Below are 26,026 nucleotides of genomic sequence, written 5' to 3'. Positions count from 1 at the left end.
AGTAAAAATTTTACGCAGTTTTCTTTAGCAGCTACTACATTTTTTTAGGACCTAAGAAGTACAACAGTGCCAAATAGCATCCACAAAAAAAACGAACAAGAACAAGCATTTTATCAGGTGAGCGTGGCTGTTTATGTGCGTGCTGCTACATATCCTTGTTGTAGACCTTTACAATGGCCAAGCCGCTTGAAGCCATTTTGCTCCCTTACTTCAAATTAAATTTCCAGCTAGCCTGTCATCAACATGGCTTCAGAAAACTCCATAGCACCACCACCGCGCTAAATAAATTACGGTTTAAATCAAAACCCCCACCATAGAACAGTATTCGTTGCGCTAGACCTATTAAAAGCTTTTGATACGGTCAACCATGGCACGTTACTGCAAGACCTGGAAGGGTCTACCCTTCCCCCATGTCTTAAAAGGTGGACCGAAAATTATCTGGGTGGTCGGCCGGCATCGGTGCAATTTAGAAACGAAACATCAAAACCAAGGAGAATTAAACAAGGGATGCCACAGGGTGGTGTCCTATCCCCACTTTTGTTTAACTTCTACATATCAAAGCTACCTTCGCCACCAGATGGAGTTACTATCGTTTCCTACGCCGATGACTGCACAATAATGGCCACAAGCCCAAGCCCACAGATCGATGAGCTTTAAAACACAATAAATGGCTAACTCCCTGATATCTCCAGTTTTTTCGCCTCGCGAAACCTGGCATTATCACCGACTAAATCCTCCGCGACCTTATTTACAACATGGACGTTCCAAATGTCGACCATTTTAAACAACCTAGTCGATGGCACTACGCCGACTCTCCTACACCCCAAAATCTTGGGTGTGACGTTTGATCAGGATCTACATTTATCCATAGCCGTAATAAAATCCTCAAATCCCTTGCTGGCAGTACTTGGGGAAAAGATAAATAAACGCTCATTACCACTTACAAAGCAATTAGACAGCGCCGATTTCATGCTACGCGTCCCATATATGGTCGCCAAGCCTAAAAACTACTCACTGGAAGAACCTACAGGCCATGGAATGGAATGAAAACATAAAAATTAGCAGTTTTTGTATAGCTGTATTTCGTTGCAAACTATTACAATTAAAACACCAGCTAGCTTACCGAATTGCATGGAAAGCAAAAATGTTGCCAATGTTCGCCCCTGAAGAAGCTAGGACGGCTAGCTAAACGTAGGGCCGCAACAGTGGAATAATCACCAATCTTTTATTTCCTACTGGAACCCACAATAGGTCAAATAGCCTAAAAACAAAATATTAAAATTTATTAAAACTGACCGGAATAACCCAAATACTTGCTGCCAATGTTTCATTTTGAATTTCGGTTTCTCCTTTTGACAATCCCATCGACCATGCGGTCGAGATGAGCAAACCATTATAATTGAGCCATGTGAAATTTTAAGAGGAATTCACAATGATTGTAAAACACCTGTTTTCCAGATATTTTGAATATTTTGCTATTCCTTTATTATTTACAAAGCGGTCAAATTGCAGGCAAACAATAATAACAAATATTTAAATTGTCTCTGACAGCAATTAACGCTATTTATTAAAATTTACCGGAATAACCCAAATACTTGCTGCCAATGTTTCGTTTTGAATTTCGGTTTCTCCTTTTGACAATCCCATCGACCATGCGGTCGAGATGAGCAAACCATTATAATTGAGCCATGTGAAATTTTAAGAGGAATTCACAATGATTGTAAAACACCTGTTTTCCAGCTATTGTGAATATTTATTTTGCTATTCCTTTATTATTTACAAAGCGGTCAAATTGCAGGCAAAAAATAATAACAAATATTTAAATTGTCTCTGACAGCAATTAACGCTTCGCTTTCAAATGCGCAGCGCTCAAATTCCGTGAGAAGTAAACTAGATCGTAAGCTCCCGGCGGCGAAGTACAACCGAAATGTAAGTATCTCTCATTAATAAAAAAGTGTTTGCAAAAGAAATTATAAGTTGTGAATTGAATATCATAAAAATGATATTGAATCTTCCCAAGATCTTTGCTGAGTGAACAGTAAAACCAATATACATATATCCTTCGCTGGCGCAATCCGCAACAGTCCAAAAGGCCAAGGTTAAGTCTGCTGCCACCTGTGCTTAAAATAGTGTGACTCCCATTTAAAGCAGCATATTATGCTATAGTATAGCTTAGACTTTGTAAACGGGCTGATGATTTCATTACTTTATCTTGAATGACTAATGCGCCAAGAAAGACGCAACAAATAGCTCAACATAAGCTTTAAAGTCACATCTAAATACATATTAAAATGCAGTGTTATTATCTGGGTAACGTTTTACAAGACATGTACATATGTGCTTAGATCGTTGCCAAACAGAATTTTCACTCAAAGCACTTCTTAATACCTGTTATATACTTGTTATTGCAGAAGCATTTGTAAATATTAATTTCGAACATGTAAATTGGGTGTAATGTAAATTTAAATCAGTTGGGTGTTCGTATTCACACAAGGCCTAGCATTCACTACCAAAGGACAATAAATTTGTTGCACCCCAGAGGGTTACTGGGCTTAGAATATACCCGCAGCAGGTATGCCTATCGTAAAAGGCGAGTACAATACCAAATTGATTCAAAGGGGTTTTGTAGCGCAACACCTTCAAGGGGTTGCCAGCGCAATACATAGCTTCTCCAACCCAATTATCAACATACCACCTACCGGTGGCAAATCCTGTTTCTTTAACAACCGAGGCTCTGGCGACCCCAAGTTCCTCAAGGATCTAGGGGGTGGGAGGGCGGTATGGCCTACAAGGTTTCATATGGTCATACCAAATTGTTTCCGAGATAGTCGGGCTAGTACCTTAATGGTGCTTGTCACCGGAATGTATAGGATCTGCATCCGGCAAGGACCATCAACATCGATAACACTCACCAAGGCTGTGTTCTCATGTGCCGTTTCTCATTATGCTTACTGAGTTGACTTCTTTAAGCCCCTGTGCGGTGTACGCTCATCAATCAGGTGTATGTTGCGTTGCCCAGGTTTCTGGGTATTCAACAGAAACTGTGTGGTTAGCATTTCATTTCTCTCCCTAATGGGGAGTATTCTCGCCTCAGTATGTAGATGGTGTTCTGGCGACGCAAGAAGACAACCCGTGGCGGTTCTGAGGGCGGTATTTTGGCAGCCCTGTAGCTTCTTCCAGTGAGTAGTCTTTAGGCTTGGCGACCATATGTGGGACGCGTAGCATGCAATCGGATGGCCAATTGCTTTATAAGTGGTAATGAGCGTTTCTTTATCTTTACCCCAAGTACTGCCAGCAAGAGATTTGAGGATTTTATTGCGGCTCTGGATTTTCGGAACAATTGCGGCTGCATGCTCATCAAAATGTAGATCCTGATCGAACGTCACACATAAGATTTTGGGTTGTAAGACAGTCGATATCGTAGTGCCATTGACGTGGATGTTCAAAATGGTCGAGATTTGGGACGTCCATGTTGTAAATATGGTCGCCGAGGATTTAATCGGTGACAATGTCAAGTTTCGCGAGGCGCAGAAACTCAAGAGATCAGGCAGATAGCCGTTTTTTTTTTACAAAGCTCATCGATCTGTGGGCTTGGGCCTGTGGCCATTATTGTGCAGTCATGGGAGGAGGAAACGATAGTAACTCCTTCTGGTGGTGAAGGTAGCTTTAATATGTAGAAGTTAAACAAAAGTGGGGATAGGACACCACCCTGTGGCGCCCCTTGTTTAATTCTTCTTGATTTAGATGTTGCGTTCCTGAATTGCACCGATGCCTGCCGACCAGACAGATAATTTGCTGTTTTAAGGCTTGGGGGATGGGGAGACCCTTCTAGGTCTTTGCAGTAGCGAGCCATAGTTGACCGCATCAAAAGCTTTTGACAGGTCTAACGCAACGAATACTGTCCTGTTGTTGTTGTTGTTGTTGGGGCAATAAGGACACTCCCCGAAGGCCTTGACTGAAAAGGCTCCGCTACACAAACCCCTTGAGTTCGGTGGAAAGGGGCAAGTTGCCGACATGTGCTATATATTTAAATCCCTCTTTACCTAGGTTTTTAAGCATCGGCATGGCTCTGCCGTCTGGGCCCACTGCCTTAGATGGTTTAGCATGACCGATGGCATCCTCAACCTCTTTGGCGGCGATGGGACTTGGAGACGTGCTGTATTTATGTTTACGTGCGCGTCTGTTGGCCCCCGGTCTAACTTTGTCAACCGTATAATGCAATATATATTGTCGGCAAAAAGCGTTCGCGCATGTTTTCGCATCCGACAGCACTTTATCGCCAAAGGCGTTGGAAATTTTGACATTGTGCGTAGACGGATTCGATAGGGACTTTACTGTGGACCAAAGCTTACCCACTCCCGCAGAGAGGCTCCCTTAAATGCTCCTCCCATTTCGCCCGCTTGTATTCATCCACAAGCAATCTGATGCGTTGGTTTATATCCCTTATTTGGGGGTCGCCGGGATTGAGCTGCCTCATAACGCACAGATAAGCCGTGACGTCCCTGCGGCCGATGTCGGGATCAAATATATTGTATTGCACTGAACATATCTGCAGAGCAAATCTTGCTGTGAGTTTAGTCTCTTGAATCGCATCGATGCCGATGTTATGCCGCTTCATAAAATGAACTCTCCGTGATCTTCCCAGTTAATCCATTACAGAATTCTGAAGTGCTGCGGGGGTGACGTCGTCACTCCAGGAGTAAGTGACGGGTGACTACGCCTGAGTTGAGGGAGGTCAGGACGCAATTGCTGTTGTGGCCCTGGCACTGAACGTCCCTGGGTAAGCATTGGAGTACCCGGTGTAGTTGGGTTTGCGGCCTGGCAACATGGCGCAAGGAAACCCGTTGGGGGACTGCCGTGGCGGAGACTAAACATCTAGGAAATGCAGCCTCTGCCTTGGACGATGGCGCAAACATATGTCACGATAGCTGCCGGAAAAGAGGGGTGATCAAGACTGAAGGGGGGGGGGGGGGGGCTGATGCTCGGCATTGCTACCGACTCTACTACGGAGATTGTAGTTATGAGTGGGAGCGGCCGTATGTGCTGGTGGCGCGGTAGGGCACGAGCAGCAGCGGGTCCTTGTTGTGGCATGCTGAGCAGCAGAGCTGCTAGAAGGTAGTGGGGGTGCGTTGAGGCGTAGACTACGGGACGCCCTTGGGCATGAACAGCAAGGAGCCACAAAAGATTTATAAAAGTTACGAAGACGTCGAGTTTTGGGATCTAGCACAGAGCAACCTGTCCGAGGCAACCATCTCTTGCACGTGACACACTGACAAGAGTATGGCCGTCCTAAAAAGAATCTTTTGCGGCAAGAGCAACAAAACCATTTCACAGGACCGGGTTCGAGAAAAGGACCCGGATTGGGTTCGATACCTTCCCGGAGCAGGAGAGTATGGCGCAGGCCATAACAATTTGTGGGAGGGACGCAACAAATTAAATGGGGTTACACTGAAATGACAGCCCTTGGTCGGGAAAAATCCCGAGTCGCTCTGGTACATAGAACCGGCTGCCTTGGGAATCGTTCCCGCGATGAACGGGCTAGTACTTTAATGGTGCTTTGTTATCGGAACTTACTGGATCTATATCCGTCAAAGGACCATCAACATCGAGAACACTTAACAAAACCCTCGGGGAGTGTCCTTATCGCTACAACAACAACAATATTAAATTTGTTGGTTTCACATTTTTAAGAATATTCGATGGTGCAAGTGAAGCAATTTACCTATTCCGTGCATATGTATAAAACGCATTATATTATTTGAATTTAATTATTACTAGTATCGCCTGTGGTTGAAATTCGACCAACTTGTATTTTTTTTTCAACTCAGTCTATGCATCCAGTGTTGGGGGTAGTGCAATAATGCGTCAATAGTTAAGCAGTGAGTGGAAATATAGCATACTGGTCTAACTTACTTTAATTTTTCATTAAAATTTTGAATTTGATCTAAGACGTTGTACTTTTTGATTGTGTTTTCTTAAATTTTCTACAAACTTTTCAAATGTAATTATAACATTTTGGTATGGAGCTCCTTAAACAAAAATATAAAAAATATGTAAAATCAAATGAAATTTATATAGAATTATGGTGAAATTACTTGAAATTGAATTGAAAAATAGATTTTTCCACACCACCCGTGGGGTCCCCGTTGGCGTGCTTCCGAAGTTAGTTTTGGGTTCCCCAGTAGGCCTATATCGCCCATTTACTTCAATAGTGTCATAATTCAAAAAACACGAACTTTTAGTTAAAAACGAAGAAATGTGCTGAAGGAATTTAGCCTATTTCACGCCACCCATTAGGTATGCAATTGGCAATTTACCGAGTTTAATTTTGTATAAATACATACGTAAGTGTGACACAAAACGAAAATTTCGAATAGAATAGAGGATACTTTCATAAAAAATAAAATAAAAATATAAAAAAATTATGTAATGAGAAAGAAGGCAGAGTTTACTAACAAAATTTTAAATGAAAGAAAAAAAATAAAGTACTTAAAGTGCGAACAAATTAAGTGAAGTGAATAAACAGTTCCATATAAAAACGCAATAAGTGCACTTAGAATTTTTTCCGGGTTTTATTTTATCATTGTGGAAATATGAAGATTCTAATGTTCGGATATTTAATGTTGGGATTCCCATTAAGATCTATGTACGTAATTAATTTGTAAACACTACATTTCATGAATATATATGACCATATCTACCTCCCCCCACACGTAATCCAACAATTTTTGCAGGGGTGTTCCATTTTCTTCATGTTGGAGTACTTTAACAATACTCCTTTGCAATGCGTTTGCGGACCACCATCAGCCGATCATTGCTCGTTTTTTAACGACAGTGATCACGACACGATGACGATCGAACAGAGTTGCCAAAAGTAAAATATTGCTTGCAAATAACTAATAATAAAATTTTACTTTGGCAACTCTGATAAAATGCAACAGCGCACTGGTTTTATATATACATACTAAAGTATGTATAGAGAAATATTAGTTTCTTTATTCACGCAAATGGTAAATAACATAAGAATATTCGTAGTATAAAATATAAAAGTTGTATTGCCCCTCTTCATTTACTTTCATTTTAAATTAAATTCACTTCGATAATTCTTTCCGACACAATTCCTCTTTAGTACTTTGGCATATGATCCTCTGTGGGTGCTCTATGGAGTACTACAGTGAAAGTACTTTGGAAAGTACTCTCACGTATGTACTCTATGGAATACTCACAAACAAAGCGAGAGTGGGATCACCTACTCCTCTCCTAGGACATCGCAATGTTAATTGGAGCACATTTTTTGTATGAATACAGATTAGTTTTGGAGCAGTCCTGTACTCCCAAAGGAGTATTCCTTACATTATTTATAGAGTACTCGCGTTTTTTGAAGGGATAATATGTAGGTTTATGTCTTAGAGCACTAACATAATTGGTCCTACAGATTGCGCACTTTTGGACACGAAATTAAATTTCGATATTTGCAGAGATTGTTCGAATTTACAAACAACTTTTTCTATTAAGTATATACAAATAGAGCAATATTTGTTAACAAAAATTGGCCTATGAACTGCGGCTGATCCATACGAATCGATTCATATAACTTTTATATGATTTTGCGAACGCTAACTATGCGAAACAGCCTGTCAATTGATTGTATGGAAATTTTGTTAGCGTATTAATATATAGATATATATACACAAAATTACAGCGCTAAACGTAGAACAATGAACACCAAGAAAATGCGGGAGCTATCACATATACTCAGCACACAATACTTTTTCATTTGAGATACCGAATTTTTTTAATGAGAATTCTTATAAATTTATCAGGTAAAGATAACAAAACCGAACAAAAAGGAAGTGGTTTGGGCCCGTCGTAAAATGAATAAGTTCTATGATAATATTTGGCACCAACCAGCTGTTGTCGTTGTTGCATTAACGATAAAGACACTTCCCGAAGGCTTTGGGGAGTGTTATCGATGTTGATAGTCATTTTCCGGATATAGATCCGGTACATTCCGGTAACAAAGCACCATTAAGGTACTAGCCCAACCATCTCGGGAACGATTAATATGGCCACATTAATACTGTTTTCACACAGACGGCTTATTGAATAATAAAGGCAGTTTTCTACATTAAGACGCTTATTGAGCTCAATCTTCCCTACAAAATTGGAATCTATAATTATTTCATTAGAGACTAATGGAATGCCTAATGAAGTCAAAAGCACAATGCAACTCTGTTGGGAGCGTTCAGTTTCTTAGTTTTTGGTGTGCTCAGTGCTTAAAAATGTTATTTGTCAAAGAAAATGTCATTGTCTGTCATATAGCGTTGTCATTTTATTCGCTTGACATTTCATCCTTCATACTAATCGAGCAGTTACTTCTGTGTGAAAGCAAAAAATTTACGATTTCATTAGAAGGTGAAATGAGATCATTAAGTTTCTGTGTGGAAACAGTATAAACCTTCTAGGCCATAGAACCGTAGAACCCTGCCGACCCCCTTTTTCCATGAGGAACTTGGTGTCGCCGTGGAAGACCACAATAGAAGGTGGTTACGTTTGGGAGTGTATTTTTTTAATTTCCTTGTTAAACTTCAGGGGCCAGTTGACAATTCAGGTTTTTTATAGGATCGAAGTTCAAACTCTCTGTCAAGCTGTGTATCTTGATAACACTTGCCGGCGTATTAGCAATGACGATGTAAAAAAAATACGTAGACCGAGGCGAATATGACTTTTATTTCTCCATAGAAAAAAAGAGATTGTCGTTTATAACTTTGTTAGACCCTAATGTACATGCACATTCGTGCTATGTTAAAAACAATAAAGCCAGTCTTCTATTTAGCGCGTGTAATCAAAAACTGATTGTTTATTTATAATTAGCGCTGCATTTCTCTTTGTTAGCAAAAATTGCTCAAAACATAGAACAATAACAAAGGGCCAGCCATTCACCAAGCAGTGGAATATCATATAACTAGTCGCATTTAATCGGCTTTCAAAGTGACGCATTGCAATCCACAACGTTGAGCGGCTTGTTGTTGTTGTTGAGCGGCTTCGTTCTCTGTTAAATAAAATACAATCAAATATATAACATATACACTTAATATAATAGTCGTTAGAACCTAACAAGTGCCGGAAAATAACGTAGAACCGTTCATGAATTATATGACGAGATAATGCAAAGCTAATAAAAGTGAATTAACTGATTTTTGAATTGATCGCTGCTGCCAAAAAACTTCTAGCTTACAGTACGTTATAACGCTCTTTTTTTATTTAGACGGTATATTCAGTTGTTGTTGCAACAACGATAAAGATTTTAAGGTAAGGAAGTCCTTTGAATGGAGTTCACGGTGACTTTGTAAGTATTTTCATGTGCCTCAACTTCGGAGGTATATTGGCCTTCTATTTATTTATTTTAAATTAAATTATTGTGATCGACTCAGTGGCTTTTCCGATTAAAATATCAAAATATAATCATATAATGGCCTATATTATGTTTATATGGAAGTACAAAAATGCAGTCTATATGTTTGCAAGCTTTGTATGCATGTTTAATGTAGAAATATTTATGCATATATACTAGGGCTGTGAACTGCATCCGGATTTTTCAACTATCCGGATAAACCGGATATTCGAATAAGCGGATAGCTAAGCAAAAAATCCAGATATGCGGTAGCCGGATTCATAAATTGGAAATGCGGATATCCGCTGTTCGGCTATCCGGATACGTAAACGGAAAATCCGGATATCCGTATGTTCGGATATTGGAATATAATATCTGCATATCAGAATTGAACGAAGCAGACATCGAAAAATTATTCACAAAATATGTTTGTATATTATTAAATTAACGTCAAAAATTAAAAAGCTACAATTTTACAAACAAGTGAAAATAAGAACAGTGCCATTTGTTTATATTGTGAAAAAACTCATTGATTTAAAAGCCCCACGAATATCTTGTTTTTAATGTTAAACATAAGTATATGGCACATCAATTTGTTGCTTTCACTGCATATCCAAAAATACGGTTATTAACCAGATCTTCATAAATCCGGATATCCGGATAGTTTCACAAACGAATATTAACCGGATATCCATGCCGTCCGGATTTTATCCGTGTCAACGGATATCCGTATGGATATCCGGATATTCGAATATGCGGATAGTCCCAGCCCTAATATATACACTTGTGGATATATATAAAAAAGGAAGCCAGATATCTTTGGCTGTAAAAAAATCTTCATTTCCTTCTACAATGAAATGACCATCAAATAATGTGCCGTCAATAAGTACGGAGATCCTGCAAACCACGTATTGTTGTTGTTGTTGTAGCAATGCTCGCCCCACCTAATAGCCGCGACCGATCACAAATTGTCATCAATATCCTCTAACGGGAGTCCAAGGAAACTTGCCGTTTCAACAGGGGTGGACCATAAGGAAAGGGGTGTTAGAGGCGTTGGTTCCACATTACAATTAAAGAGATGGTTGGTGTCATGTGGGGACACATTGCAAGCAGGGCATACATTTTGTGTGTCGGGGTTGATTCTGGATAGGTAAGAGTTTAACCTGTTACATTATCCAGAACGAAGTTGAGCAAGAGTGACACGCGTTTCCCTGGGGAGTATGCGTTCCTCTTCTGCGAGTTCTGGATATTTTTCTTCAAGTACTGGATTCACCGGGCAATTCCCGACATAAAGATCCGACGCCTGTCTATGGAGTTCACCAAGCACCTGCTTGTGTTTTTCCGCCTCATACGGCTGGGTTCTCAGGTGCCGTATTTCCTCAAAATGCTTACGGAGATGATTCCTTAGGCCCCTAGGCGGTGCTCGTTCGTCAATCAGATGTCTGTTGGGATGCCCAGGTTTCTGGGTATTCAACAGAAACTGTTTGGTCAGCATCTCATTTCTCTCCCTGATGGGGAGTATTCTCGCCTCATTATGCAGATGGTGTTCTGGGGACATAAGAAGACATCCTGTGGCGATTCTGAGAGCAGTATTTTGGCAGGCCTGTAGTTTCTTCCAGTGGGTGGTTTTTAGGCTTGGCGACCATATGGGTGACGCGTAGCACGTAATCGGCTGGCTAATTGCTTTGTATGTGGTCAAGAGCGTTTCTTTATCTTTTCCCCAGGTACTGCCAGCAAGGGATTTGAGGATTTTATTACGGCTCTGAATTCTTGGAACAATTGCGGTTGCGTGCGCACCAAAATGTAGATCCTGATCAAACGTCACACCCAAGATTTTTGGGTGTAGGACAGTCGGTAGCGTAGTGCCATCGACGTGGATGTTCAATATGGTCGACATTTGGGGCGTCCATGTTGTAAATAAGGTCGCGGAAGATTTAGTCGGTGACAATGCCAGGTTTCGCGAGGCGAAAAAACTGGAGAGATCAGGGAGATAGCCGTTTATTTTATTGCATAGCTCATCGATCTTTGGGCCTGGGCCTGTAGCCATTATTGTGCAGTCATCGGCGTAGGAAACGATTGTGACTCCTTCCGGTGGTGAAGGTAGCTTAGATATGTAGAAATTAAACAAAAGCGGGGATAGGACACCACCCTGTGGCACCCCTTGTTTAATTCTCCTTTGTTTTGATGTTTCGTTTCTGAATTGCACCGATGCCTGCCGACCACCCAGATAATTTGCGGTCCACCTTTTAAGACATGGGGGAAGGGTAGACCCTTCCAGGTCTTGCAGTAACGAGCCATGGTTGACCGTATCAAAAGCTTTTGATAGGTCTAACGCTACGAGTACTGTTCTATGGTGGGGATATTGATTCAAACCGCAATTTATCTGGGTGCTAATGACATTTAGCGCGGAGGTAGTGCTATGGAGTTTTCTGAAGCCATGCTGATGAGGGGCTAGCTGCAAATGTGCTTGGAAATAAGGGAGCAAAATGGCTTCAAGCGTCTTTGCCACTGGCGATAGGAGAGATATCGGACGATATGACTCACCTACGTTAGCTGGTTTCCCAGGCTTTAGTAGCGGGACCACCTTGGCCATTTTCCATTTCTCGGGTATGACAAAAGACAGGTTGAAGACATGCGCTAAATATTTGAAACCCTCTTTCCCTAGGTTTTTAAGCATCGGCATGGCTATGCCGTCTGGGCCCACTGCTTTGGATGGTTTAGCGCGACCAATGGCGTCCTCAACCTCTCTAGCGGTGATGGTAATTGGTGACGCGCTGAGTTTGTGTTTATGTGCGTGTCTATTGGCTCTCCGTCTATCTTTGTCGACCGTAGGATGCATTATATATTGTCGGCAGAAAGCGCTCGCGCATTTTTTCGCATCCGACAGCACCTTATCGCCAAAGGCGATGGAAACTTTGTCTTTGTGCTTAGTCGGATTCGATAGGGACTTTACGGTGGACCAAAGTTTACCTACACCGGTAGAGAGGTTACAACCTCTTAGGTGCTCTTCCCATTTCGCCCGCTTGTGTTCGTCTACAAGCAATCTGATGCGTTGGTTTATATCCCTTATTTGGGGGTCGCCTGGATCAAGCTGTCTTATAAGGTCGCGTTCCCTCGCTAAGCTCGCGGCCTCCGCCGGGAAGTGGGGCCGGATTTCGGGAATTCTCCCGGCGGGAATGAAATGTGCCGAGGCGGATTCAATGACCTTACGGAAGGCACGCTCCCCTTGGCGGGCATCAGTCGGGATAGGGAGGGCAGCAAAGCTGTTGTCTGTTGCAGATTTGTATTCTTCCCACTTTCCTTTTTTGAAGTTTATGAAAGTGCGTTTTTCGGTGACGATGAAGTCGGCGGTACGCTCGAACGAAATAAGTATGGGCAGGTGGTCGGATGCCAATGTTACCATCGGCTGCCAGTTGACGCAGTTTACGAGTTCTGCGCTCACGATTGAGATATCTGGCGAGCTATGACAGCTTCCTACCATACGTGTGGGGGCGTCTCCGTTTATTGTGCAGAACGTCGTTTCGTCTATTTGATCCGCCAACATCTCACCCCTACTGTCCGCCCGCAAGTTTGAATGCCATAGGTCGTGATGGGCATTGAAATCGCCTAAGATAATGCGATTGTTGCCAGTGAGTAAGGCCTCGATATTAGGGCGGTATCCACTGGGGCAACAGGTGACAGGAGGGATGTAGATGTTGATGATTTCTAGATTTGCATCGCCTGACCGGACAGATAGGCCTTGACGTTCTAAGACATTGTCACTGCGGTCGATGCCAGGATCAAATATATGATATTGCACAGAGTGGTGTATAATAAACGCGAGGCCGCCTCCATTTCCGCTCTCGCGGTCTTTCCTGTGGACATTATAACCAGAGCAGGTCTGCAATGCAGATCTTGCTGTGAGTTTAGTCTCTTGAATCACAGCAATGCGGATGTTGTGCCGCTTCATGAAATCGACTATCTCCGTAATCTTCCCAGTTAGTCCATTACAGTTGAACTGCAGAATTCTGAAGTGCATGAGGGGTGACGCCGCCACTCTATGGGTAAGTGAGGGGTGACTACGCCTAGGTTGTGGAAGGCCAGGACGCAATTGCTGTTGTGGCCTTGGGACTGGGCGCCCTTGGGCAAGCATTGGGGTACCCGGATGATTTGGGTTTGCGACCTGGCAACATGGCGCGATGAAACCCGTCGAGGGGTTGCCGTCGCGGAGACCAGAACATCTAGGAAAGTGGCACCACCCAAGGCAGGAGCTGCATTGAGCGGATGTCGCAAACCTGTATATTCTGTGCTGGCAGACGGTGCAAACGGAGGCAGGGACTAAGAGTCTGTTTCCCTGACCTGCACGATTGCTGCCAGAAAAGAGGGGGGGGAAAAGAAGGGTCAATGAACAGTGGGGACCTTCACAGTGCAGTTTAAGACCTTGCTGGTGCCACTTTGCGGAACGTCTCGGATAATTGATTATACTTCCCAAAACCTTCAGGAAGAGTCCTTATATTGACAATTCGATTGCGACAGCTGTGAAGATATAAAGCTACGCATAAAGTGGGATTATATATCCTTCAACGTATTTTAATGATCATTACGCAATAGCTAAATTCTTTTTTAGTCCGGCTTTTAAAAACACAAAGCCTTTTTTACACTTTTCAGAATAAGCTAATGTTTTGTTGTTTAAAAATTTTACTGTCACCATAACTTCGTAAAATAAACCATCTCCTCTCTCATTTTCTTGACCGGGTACGTAAATTACTTTAGCACACGAGTAACCTGATTAAGTGTCCACAAGTGTATGCACGTACAACAACTTAAGCACATTAAATATAAGCGATAAGAATGTCAAAGACATTTACATACATATGTACATACATGTATATGAGTATATGAGAATATACATAGAATCCAAGTAATAACTAAAATACCAAATAGCGATTGTTTTTTAAAAGTGAAGCCTAGGCAGTATGCCTCTGTTCATTACTCAAACATTTTATCATACTTTAAATGCACAGATGAGATTCATTGTACAGTTGCTGTAAATAAGTAGGCACAGCTAAAAAAAAATTCTCAAAAACCGCGCAAAACTTCATTGCATTTAGCACATAAAAGTAAAGTAAATACTTTTGTTGTTGTTGTTTAGCGATAAGGACTAGAGTTGTCATGAATATTCGGCAACTATTCGGTATTCGGCCCATTCGGCCACTTTTTGCTATTCGGTATTCGGCCGAATAGTACGTATTATTCGGCCGAATACCGAATATCAAATCATGTAAAAAAGACACGTTATATTACTCAAAATTATGTATTTATTTCCAAATTACAACACTAGTATTTAAAATTCATCAGTGGTAAGTTATGAGGGATAAAAACACGCTTTTCATCGCAAATGTTACCAGCCTCAGAAAATAACCTCTCACTATACACGCTACTTCCAGGAGAAGAAAGATAAACTTTAGCAAATTTCGAAAGGTTTGGGTATTGTTCTTCGTTTACTAACCACCACTTGTAAGGATCGGCCTTCTGATCTAGGCGAATAAAAATCCAACTCGTTTGCGACAGCATTCTTCTCCACGTCCTCCTCATCATTAGCATTTCGCATATTATCTGTAGCGACTTCCTCAAAGCAGTTCCAGAAACCATCGTGTATTTCAGTAGTCCTATAATTTTCATTCAAGTTTCTTTTCTTATGAACTGGAGAAGAATCGTCATCGGTACTACTAGATTCATCACAACTAAGATTCATCATAACTAACTCGCCCCGACAAGCATGTATTTCGTGCCGAATATTCGGCGGCCTAATATTCGGCGCTTCGGCCGACAGCGTTGCCGAATTTTAGGTATTCGGTATTCGGCCAATTCACTATTCGTGGCATCTCTAATAAGGACACTCCCCGAAGGCCTTGGGGAGTGTTATCGATGTTGATAGTCCTTTGCCGGATGCAGATCCGGTACGTTCCGGTAACAAGCACCATAAAGGTACTAGCCCGATCATCTCGGGAACGATTTGGGATGACCACATGAAACATTGTAGGCCACCCCGCTTATCCACACCCTAGATCTATCAAGAGTTCAGGGTCGCCAGAGCCTCGTGTGTTAATGAAACAGGATTCGCCACGGGTAGGTGAGGTTGACAATAGGGTTGGAAGTGCTATATATTTCGCTGGCAACCCTTTGAGAGGGTTGCGCTACACAACCCCTTGAATCAATTTAGTATTTTAGTTGCCTCTTACGACAGGCATACCTACCGCGGGTATATTCTAAGCGCCCTAACCCGCTGGGAGGAGGGGGGGGGGGGGGTAAAGTAAATACTCGTAGTTATTTTATAATAAATGAAAAACAAGTGAATGAACAAATATCCCAACTGAAAGGAAGTTGGTGGTTATGATTGATTATACTGCATTAACCGGGATACAAACAACAGTACATTGTAGCAGCATAAACGAATCGATATAAATACAGTTTTCTAAATACAAAAATACTCAGTTAGCGGCCGCCGTGGTGTAATGGTAGCGTGTCCCGCCACCATACCGAAGATCCTGGGTACACGCCCGGGCAAATCAACATCAAAATTTTAGAAACAAATTTTTTCAATTAGAAGAAAGTTCTTCTAAGCGAGGTCGCCCTCGGCAGTGATTTGTCAAGCATTTCGAGTGTATTTCTGCCATGAAAAAGAAAGGAGCACGACGCAAATTGAAAGAGAAGCTCGGTCTTAAATCTCTTTTCGCGCCTTACATTTATTTTTTTTAATTGGTTATAAATGAATTACCTTTCAAATATCATCAAAAACTCGGCAAACAGATTACCCAAATGAAAAATCGGTCGCTTTTATATAAGAACTGTATGCCATAATTCTATGCCAAATACGAAAAAAGGGATGAAAATGGTAATTGGATTCTTTTTTTGACGCAAAATATAACTTTGGAAAAAAATTTGTGATTGTATAAAACTTATATTTTTGTTCCTCATAAAAGTTTTCACAGTGGTTATGTTAAAAATTGAATATCAAAGATCAACAAGATTGTGTTTTTTTCGTTTCTTTTGGTTCATTTATATAAAGAAGGTACTTAAAAATTTGTTATCTTCTTTTTATTACCTTTATATCCCTTTTATGTTTGTCGCTTCATTTCCATACGAATTTTTGACCCACGAAAAAATCTTTTTCGGTAACTTCCCGTTGAGCTAGACACTTGATACTTAGAACATAGTTCAGATCTGGGAGACATTACAATGAAAGTGAAAAAAATCCGCTAGCTGGCGCACGGATCGAAATATACAGACATTTAATTTTAAAATGGAAATTTTGCGATCGACTTTTAACTAACTTCTCTGTGATCCAGAGACTTGAAACTTAGTACATAATTTGCGAGTCGATGGCACTACAATTCGTGGAAAACAAAATGCCGCCAGGTGGCAGACGAATCGAGATAAACGAAAATCCCTGAAAAAACAATGCAACATTTGATCAACAAAATTCCGCTAGGTGGCGCATGGATCGAGATATTAGGAAAGTTAATTTTAATTTGGGCATCATTCAATCCATTTTTAACTAACATCCCGGTTACCTAGAGACTTGTAACTGAGCACATAGTTCGAAACCCGGTGACAATACAAAACGAGGGGAATCTTGCGATCGATTTTTGAGTAATTTGCCGGTGAGCTAGAGACTTTAAACTTGGGCCGTGGGTCAGAACCCGGTGACAATGCAACATTTCATAAAAAAAAAATTCGCTAGGTAGGAAAACAAAGTTCCGCTAGGTGGCGCGCTAGTCAAGATAACTGCAAATCCTTTAAAAACGGGGGAATCACGCGATCGATTTTCGAGTAACTTCCCGATGAGCTAGAGACATGAAACTTGTGTCGTAAGTCAAAACCCGGTGACAATGCAATATATTATCAAAAAAATTCCACTAGATGGCGCATGGATCGAGATATTGAGAGTACTAGTTTTAAATTGGGAATCTTGCAATCGATTTTTAAATAAATTCCTGGATGCCTAGAGACTTGTAACTTGAAATATAGTTTAAAACTTGGTGACAGTGCAATGTTTGATCAAAAAATTTTAGCAACGTAACGCACAAGTCGAACTATTTAGAAGATTAGGCCATACCTTCATGGCTACGCTCCTGAGTGTTGCAGGCGTTGTAGAATTCCACCTCGTTAAAGGCCCAACTCAATGCACGTGCTTGCATACTTTTAGGCGTACGCGACTTTCACCACGATTATTTTAGACTTTCAGGCGTATGCGAATTTCACGACGATTTTCAGCTGTGCAAATTAAATAGCTGACAAACGAGGTGGAATTCTCTTGTTATGATGCGAGGTGGAATTCTGTTGTTTTCGCCAGTGTTGACAGCGAAAATTCCACTAATTCTATTAAATCTTGCTATTTATAAGCTTTTATTTAGTTTCACTTGGCTGTTGTATGTAATGAAATCTTGCAAGTTAAATTTGATACACTTCCCGGTGTCCGATTGAGCTGAAACTTTGCACACATGTATAACTCCGATGACAATGCAATATTACTTTGCGAGAATTCGACAAATTTATCGATAACAGAGTTATCCGAAAAGATTTGTATTCACAAGGGAATAACAGCCTAAAGCCGGAGTCATTGGTGCCGTATGTCGTATCGCTGTATCCGTATCCCTAACGTAATCATCTGTTTATCGTTACGACGGTAAACCAAAACCCAATTGGTTGGCTACGATACGGTTACGACCTTAGCGGCACCAATAATTGATTGCATTGATTCTCATAAGGTTGGTCGAATCAGCTGTTAAAAGGTTACCGATACGGATACCGATAAAGCACCAATGTCTCCAGCTTTAGTCATCAATAAAGCACGTAACTTCGCTTTGTTTGTGTATGCAACAAACGTTGAAGTTAGGCGTTCCTGCGCACTTGATTTTGTTTTACAGATTTTTGGCGATCACGGTTGCCACTTTGGGTCCATTTGGACCAAAAATGGTCCATTCCAACCCTATTTGGTCCACTGGTCCATTTTCTTCAATTTTGGTCCTTTTTAGGCAGTTGCCACGATTTTGGTACTTTTCTTTCTTTTTCACTCAGGTAAAAATTCGCAATATTGCCCAAAAAGTTTGCAGCACATTCTTTAACCCACATATAATTTTGAATTTACTTGAATGGATTTCTCACCACAAAAAATTGCTCAGTCAATAAAAATGTACGAGAACAGTGACATTTCACCTAGGAAATAATTTAGGCGAGGCATTAAAAAGAAAAGTGTTGGCAAACACACTGTCGTTAATTGAACCAGGCGACTTATGAAAAAAAACCCCTTTTTTAATATTTATAATAATAATGACTAGATATTTCCATCGGTTATTAAACACTTACAGCCTGATTCTAATGTGGTAACAACTTTCTTCACCACGGCAACTTTCTTCATGTGGTAACTTTTGTACCCTTTTGGTATTCTGCCCGCGAAAGTAGCCGGATAATTGTTTACCCACTAAAATAGGTGGTAACATCAATGTAACCACACAAAAGCTGTTGTTTAAAAAAAGGCAATACTCAAAAATAAAGAATTGTGAGCGGAAATAAGTAAACATAATAGTAAAAAAGTGTTGCCTCTTGCTGTACATATTTGTTTCCATGTACTTTCACAGTATATATTACAATATAGCTATGTAAAAACGTATGCATGTATGCACATATGTATATACACATCGTCCCGTTTATTCGTTAACATCGTATCTACGAGTGACACATTTTCGGTAAAGCGATGGCGGAACCATACACGGTGGCAGCATGGTGACATACCTACAAACATAAATAAAAATCCCATATACTTTGTTTTTGTAAATTCGATGGACAAATGTCAAAATCGTACTGCGCCGGAAGTTGATGTATCAAATTAAATTAAAAAAAGTTTACATTCAGCTGTACCATGCTGCCACCTTGTATCGTTCCGCCATGGGTAAAGCGAAGAAAACCAACTTTTAAATTTCACCACAGACACTGGTGAGTTTTTCGGTGATAACAGCGTTACCATTTTGGCCAGAATCGCGAATAAAAAAACTGGTAACGATTTTCGGTTACATAATGTTCTGGGTACTATTTTACCGGTAACGCCATTAATCGGGCCTTTAGTGAAAGATTTTTGTCACTAGTATAGCTAAAAGTATGTATTTCAAATGCACTTGCGTCTCTAAGAAATTTGACAAGGCTTGCAACTGATGAAGCGTGGACTTTAATGAATTGAAAACTAAGTAAAAGAATGAAACTCATTTAATTTATATTAAGTGTACTTGCCACTTACTTAATTCAAGCCTACCGAAAGATATTGAGAGTTTGTGAAGGCACGTCGATATTTAAATCTTTTTCACCCAGCACAAGAAATATTTTAACTGGAAGGCAGAAATACTTCTTGAAGGCGATAACTTTAAAGATGTACAACGAATGCGATTAAAAAAGTTTACTTTTATATTCAGCTTTTGAAGCAAATGCAAAAGAGATTTGATTTTGGAAGAAATATTTTGTGTAAAATTATCCCCGTAGGTGCTAGCATTAACCCCTGATGCCAGGTATCAAAACTCACACTTACTGAATCTAGGCTATGATATAAAGTTTAAACGTTAAGAAAAACGTAAGCATCTATAGAAATAGAACTAACAAAATTGCTTAGTTTCTTTTTGCTCTACTGAGTTTTTGAACCCTTCCTTACTAAAACTTAACTGCGCTATACATTTTATTTCAGTGCAGCCAACAACATAATGCTGGAACTAAAAGCTTTGTGAGCAAATCTAGGTTCACAACGTTAGGTTGGTGAACGACATACACCTATTCTAGAAATGTGAAAATACGTTACATTTTATTTTTGTTTGTTCCTTGAATTTAAGCAAAGTATTTATTATGTCCAGTAAAATTTTATATAGGAAACCATGGAAACATCCTAAAGTTTTGTATTTTACAACGAATACGACCTCCTTATAAACCAATAAAATAAAACAAAAATTTGGTCCTTTTTTTTGAGATTTGGTCCGTTTTTTCCGTGAATTTTGGTCCCAAATGAAAACATAGTGTGGCAACCGTGTTGGCGATGGAACAGAGCAGAGATCTGCAATGAGTATTTGTAAACTGAACGCGACATAGGCAAAGTCACAATAAAATATGATTTTAAGTTAGTTAACACTCGAATAGAAGAACTTGACTGTTCAAAGTTGACTTCGAAGAAACCTTGTAATGTTGATGCATCAAAAGAAATGGATAGGATGAGAAACGTTACAAATAACTAAGTAAAGATTACATAACTAATTTAAACAATATTTTACCCTACTAAAAATTAAAAAAAAAGATCATATTTGAATTAAATTTAACAAAAAAGCTTTTCTAAGAACAAGCCTCTATTACTTGTTAATAAAACGAACTAAAAAGTAAAAAATAAAATTAAAGAACAAAACTTTTTAAAAATTAAGCTTTTATTTTTGGTTAATAAAATTAACTAAAAATAAATTGACTGTAAAGAAATATAACACTTTATAAGTTCATTGTAACCTTTAATGATAATTAGGCTTCTTCGCCTGCGACAAACAAATTCCATATTGTACATAATTATATATTTTTAACATTGAAACTTTACACCTAAATTATTAAATCTTACATTTTATATCACAGTCTTAATTGTTCTAATAAAAGCGTCTTTTATACTATTTTCACACAGACGGCTTATTGAATAATAAAGGCAATTTTCTACATTAAGACGCTTATTGAGCTCAATCTTCCCTACAAAATTCGAATCTATTATTATTTCATTAGTAGCTAATCGAATGCCTAATGAAGTCAAAAGCACAATGCAACTCTGTTGGCAGCGTTCCACTTCCGTTTCCGCTTCTTAGTTTTTGGTGTGTTCAGTGCTTAAAAATGTCATTTGTCAAAGCAAATGTCATTGTCTGCATGGCGGAACGATACAAGGTGGCCGCATCGAACAGCTGATTATAACCTTTTTTATTTGATTTGATACATCAACTACCGGCGCAGTACGATTTTGACATTTGTCCATCAAATTTACAAGTACATGGAATTTTTTTTGTTTGTAGGTATGTCACCATGCTCCCACCTTGTATCGTTCCGCCATGATTGTCTGTCTCATCCTTCATACTAATCGAGAAGTTACTTCTGTGTGAAAGCAAAAAATTTACGATTTCATTAGCAGGTGAAATGAGATCATTAAGTTTCTGTGTGAAAACAGTATTACATTGTGATAGCAAGAAAAGGAGGTCCTAAATGTTCTTAATTATACCATCAAAATTTACACGCTTTTTATTAGAACAATTAGGACTGTGATATAAACTGTAAGAATTAATAATTTAACTGTAAAATTTTAATGTTAAAAATATATAATTATGTACAATATGGAATTTTTTTGTCGCAGACGAAAAAGCCTAATTATCGTTAAAGGTGAACTTATAAAGTGTTATATTTCTTTACAGTCAATTTATTTTTTACTTTTTAGTTAATTTTATTAACCAATAATAAAAGCTTATTTTTAAAAAAGTGTTTTTTCTTTAATTGTATTTGAACAAATAAATAAAGATAAGAATTTTCACTTAGGAGTTACTTAAATTACTAATCAAAGTTGCAATTGCCTTTTTCTAGGCAGTACTAAAAAATTGAAAATAAAAAGATGATAAAAAATTGTAAGGACTGCCTTTATATAAATGGGCCAAAAAATAGAAGGCAATTTTTCCTTTAATACAGACATAGTCTTGTTGAATTTTGAATAAAAAACTTTAACAATAGCTCCTGTAAAATAATTTTGGGATTTAAAACTATGTATAAAGATAGAGCGCGTGTTTAAATTTTCAATAATCAATTAGTTAATCCCAAGTACATGGTTTGCCTTAAATTGAAAGATTGCGCTCCACATTTATAGTTTTAAATCCCAAAATTCTTTTATCAGGAGCTATTGCTAAAGTTTTTTAGTCAAAATTCAGCAAGACTATGTCTGTATTAAAGGAAAAAATGTGTTAAATTTTTGGTCCATTTATATAAACTTTTTTTTATCATCTTTTTATTATTTTTAGTCTTGGTAACTTCCGGTCAAAATAAATTGCGCTTACGCATTTTTCATTTCAGTAGGATTCAGCGTTCATATTCATTTATTTAAACATTTTATTTACATTTTACCTGTTCTTTTCCAAAAAAGTGGTAAAGATACCTCCTTTTTACAAAGTTATGGGACAAAGTATTTGAAAAAGTGAGTTGTTTTCGCAATGACGAGATTTAGATATTCGGAACTAGGAAATATGATGCCCTATCTTTATATACTTAAAAGTAAATGCCATTAAATTAACTTTCCACAACGAACTTATTGATTAAACTCTAAGATAAAGATTATTTACAATATAATAAAAAAGGGGCACCTATTGCTTATTTGTATATGAATAAGATTAAACAGAATTTTGTAGCAATGAATTAAATTGTTGGATAGTTTGTGATTGTAAAGTGCTGGGACATTGTATGTAGTAAATTTAGGAATGTATATTGCGGGACATCAACAAATAATAATTTTCTACAAAACTAACCCCAACAATCTGCAAGCCGAACTTTCGCTTAGCCTCGTGGTGGGTGGAAATATACTTTTGTTTCTTAATCTTCTCCAAGAGAAGCTTTACGTGGTAAAAATATTTTTATTGTCATATCGAAAATATCTTCCATACAGTTTTGGGGCTTGCTTTTGTATCGATAGCTCGTGGTGGGTTATATTTTCGATGCTGTTCGGTAACTCGATCCAAGAACGCAGAGAATTTATAGAAAAAAGAAAACTCTTCATAAATATTTTTATAGTTAATTTAACGGCCACCTGGGTTCACATCCCGGGCAAAGCAACATCAAAATTTTAGAAATAAGGTTTTTCAATTAGAAGAAAATTTTTCTAAGCGGGGTCGCCCCTCGGCAGTGTTTGGCAAGCGCTCCGGGTGTATTTCTGCTATGAAAAGCTCTCAGTGAAAACTCATCTGCCTTGCAGGTGCCATTCGGAGTCGGCATAAATTTGTGGGGAAAAACCAAGAGGAGCACGACGCAAATTGGAAGAGAAGCTCGGCGTTAGATCTGTTCGGAGGTTATCGCGCCTTACATTTATTTATTTTTTTATTAATCTTATATTGCTATACAAAAATTTCCCGTCTCACCAAATTTCGCACAACTTTTAACATAAAAGTAAAATTTGAATTTAAAAATAAAAAATAATTTCTTCTCTTACAGTAATTTTTCATGCTGAAACTTTTTGCCCAGCTGTACTTAAGCTTTCGCCCACATTCTTAAAAAGTTACTAAAATTTATAAATCTGTGACAGCGTATATCTTATTAATTTACACTTATTACTTACACTTCTTAACTATAGAATAACAAAAAAAAAAAAAAAAACAAATAAAAATAAAAATGAACAGAATGTGTTGTGAATGTTGTGGTGTTGGCCAGCGGAAAGCATGGGTTTTCGGATTGGGAAGCTTCTTTGTCGCGCTTGGCATTGTCCTACTCATATTTTGGAATGGCATTGCAGATGGCATTATGCGAAAGGTGAGTTGTTACAATTAACGGTAAATAGATATGTGAAATATATATCATTACGATTTCAGAATTTAGTATTACAAGATGGATCTGAATTTTACGACAGTTGGGTGGAAGCGCCAATACCAATTTATTTAGATTTTCATTTATTTAATTGGACTAATCCCGAAGAGATACGAAATCCGAATGTTAAACCGCATTTCACTGAGATGGGTCCATATGTGTTTCTTGAGAAACATTTGAAAAAGAATATAACATTTTATGATAACAGCACAGTAGCGTATTTTCAAAAGCGTACTTGGTTCTTTGATGAACAACGATCTGGTGGTTCTTTGAGTGATATGGTTACAGCTGCGCATGCCATAACAGCGGTAAGTATTTTAGTGTTGACAGAGTTCTGGTTGTTGTTTTGTGACTCTCCGAAGGTTTTATTGGGTGTGTTATCAATGTTGATGGTCCTTTGCCGGATATTGTCGACCATTCAATTATTTTTTTCACTTTTTTCGTTTCCTGCTCTCTTTTTTGAAACATTCCATTTGCATACTTACCATCCATTTGTATTAGGACAATATCTAGGATAAGTATGTCGTTCTTTCACTCTGCCGTCGACTTTTGCATTCTTTATTGAGACGATTTGTAACACAATGTTAATAATACTGGCGTTTCTTTCAGACCGTTGCCGACGAAATGCGTCATAGAAATAAATATATAAAGAAAGTTGTAAATTTTATGCTGAATCATGAGGGTGGCGAATTATATACAACAAAATCGGTGCGGGAGTGGATCTTCGATGGTTACAAAGATCGTTTAATTGATTTCTTAAATCTGTTCAATACAACAAAAATAAATATGCCTTATAAGCGTTTTGGCTGGCTTGTCGATCGAAATGGGTCAACCGAATACGACGGCCGATTCACGATACACACCGGTGTCGCTGATCTCACAATGTTGGGTCGTTTAACGCATTGGAATTTGAAAAATGAGACTGGATTTTATAAAGCACCATGCGGCACGGTCAATGGCACCACGGGCGATGTATTCCCACCACATGTGGATACCGAAAAAGAAATTACTATTTTTGCAACAGATGCTTGCCGTTATTTGAATTTGGCGCCAAGTGGTACAATTGAAAAATATGGCATAAAAGCATACAATTGGGTTGGCACCAAAGAAACGCTCGATTCGGGTGAAAATTATCCCAATCAGAATTGTTTCTGCGATCCAAGCTATAACGAATGCCCGAAAACTGGTGTTGTTGACTGTAAAAAATGTCGGAATAATGCCCCAATTTATACCTCATTTCCACACTTTTATTTGGCTGATGCATCTTACTTGAATGCTGTATCTGGATTAAAACCGAATCATGATAAACATAGTTTCAATTTAGCAATCGAACCAACGACAGGTGTGCCATTGCAAGTTAATGGTCGTCTGCAAATTAATATGATGATGCAACCAGATGATGACTTTGAGTAAGTTGTTATGCGTTCACGTAAAAAAAGTGTTGTAGCTATTTCGATATATTTTATTTTTCCCCGTTTTAGCATATATCGTGGTGTTCCAAAATTCCTAATGCCAATGTTTTGGTTCAATCAGCGTGCTGAATTAGATGAAAAAATAGCTAGTCGAACAAAAGTAACGTGACTTTTTCGCACAACTCTGCACTTTTGTTTTTATTGGTTTTTTAATTTATTGTTTTTTTTTAGCTTGCGATCAACTTAGGCGACTATGGTAATTATATTGCAATCAGCCTTATAACAATTGGTGGCATTTTACTTATTGTTGGCATTCTTCTTACTGTAACAAAACGTTGGAAACCTACACCAAATGATGATGAAGATATGCTTACAGCTAATTAGGTTGACATATTGTGTGCTTTTACCTTGAATTATTATTAAAAAATTAATGCTGTTTGTTAGATTTTTTCAAAATCATTCATAAGCATGTTCATATAGATAAGTATGCATAATCGTTTGTACAAAATAACGTAAAAATTAGCCAAAGTGCCAGAAACTATTCTAGTAATTATACATACCTACATATATTAAGTAATTTCTTATAAAAGAACACTTGTGAGTTAAAAAAATAGAAACAAACATTTTATATAAA

The 26,026-nt window shown here is 38.7% G+C and overlaps 1 protein-coding gene across 5 annotated transcripts; it reads left to right on the top strand.

Moving 5' to 3' along the window:
- Window positions 1-1,762: 1,762 nt before the first annotated feature.
- crq (croquemort) lies at window positions 1,763-26,026 on the top strand. Of its 5 annotated transcripts, none has more exons than XM_067768881.1 (6): window positions 1,763-1,929; window positions 23,751-23,926; window positions 23,986-24,288; window positions 24,590-25,389; window positions 25,462-25,552; window positions 25,624-26,026. In XM_067768881.1, the coding sequence occupies exons 2-6, from the start codon at window positions 23,789-23,791 to the stop codon at window positions 25,774-25,776; spliced, it is 1,485 nt and encodes a 494-aa protein (XP_067624982.1). In that variant the 5' UTR covers window positions 1,763-1,929; window positions 23,751-23,788; the 3' UTR covers window positions 25,777-26,026. The 5 variants fall into 5 exon arrangements, with proteins under 5 accessions (XP_067624982.1, XP_067624979.1, XP_067624983.1 ...); XM_067768878.1 differs by having other exon boundaries at window positions 23,612-23,926; XM_067768882.1 differs by lacking the exon at window positions 1,763-1,929 and adding an exon at window positions 8,947-9,312.

The sequence above is a fragment of the Eurosta solidaginis genome, chromosome 2, assembly GCF_040869045.1.
Source record: "Eurosta solidaginis isolate ZX-2024a chromosome 2, ASM4086904v1, whole genome shotgun sequence".
NCBI classification, from domain to species: Eukaryota; Metazoa; Arthropoda; class Insecta; order Diptera; family Tephritidae; genus Eurosta; species Eurosta solidaginis.
This window is presented reverse-complemented; position numbering and strand designations above follow the sequence as displayed.

Bases quoted from the DNA above. Each gene is read 5' to 3' on its own strand.
- crq (XM_067768881.1), top strand. From the start codon at position 23,789: ATGAACAGAATGTGTTGTGAATGTTGTGGTGTTGGCCAGCGGAAAGCA. The intron at 23,927-23,985 runs GTGAGTTGTTAC...TTACGATTTCAG, and splicing joins CAGATGGCATTATGCGAAAG to AATTTAGTATTACAAGATGG. The intron at 24,289-24,589 runs GTAAGTATTTTA...CGTTTCTTTCAG, and splicing joins CTGCGCATGCCATAACAGCG to ACCGTTGCCGACGAAATGCG.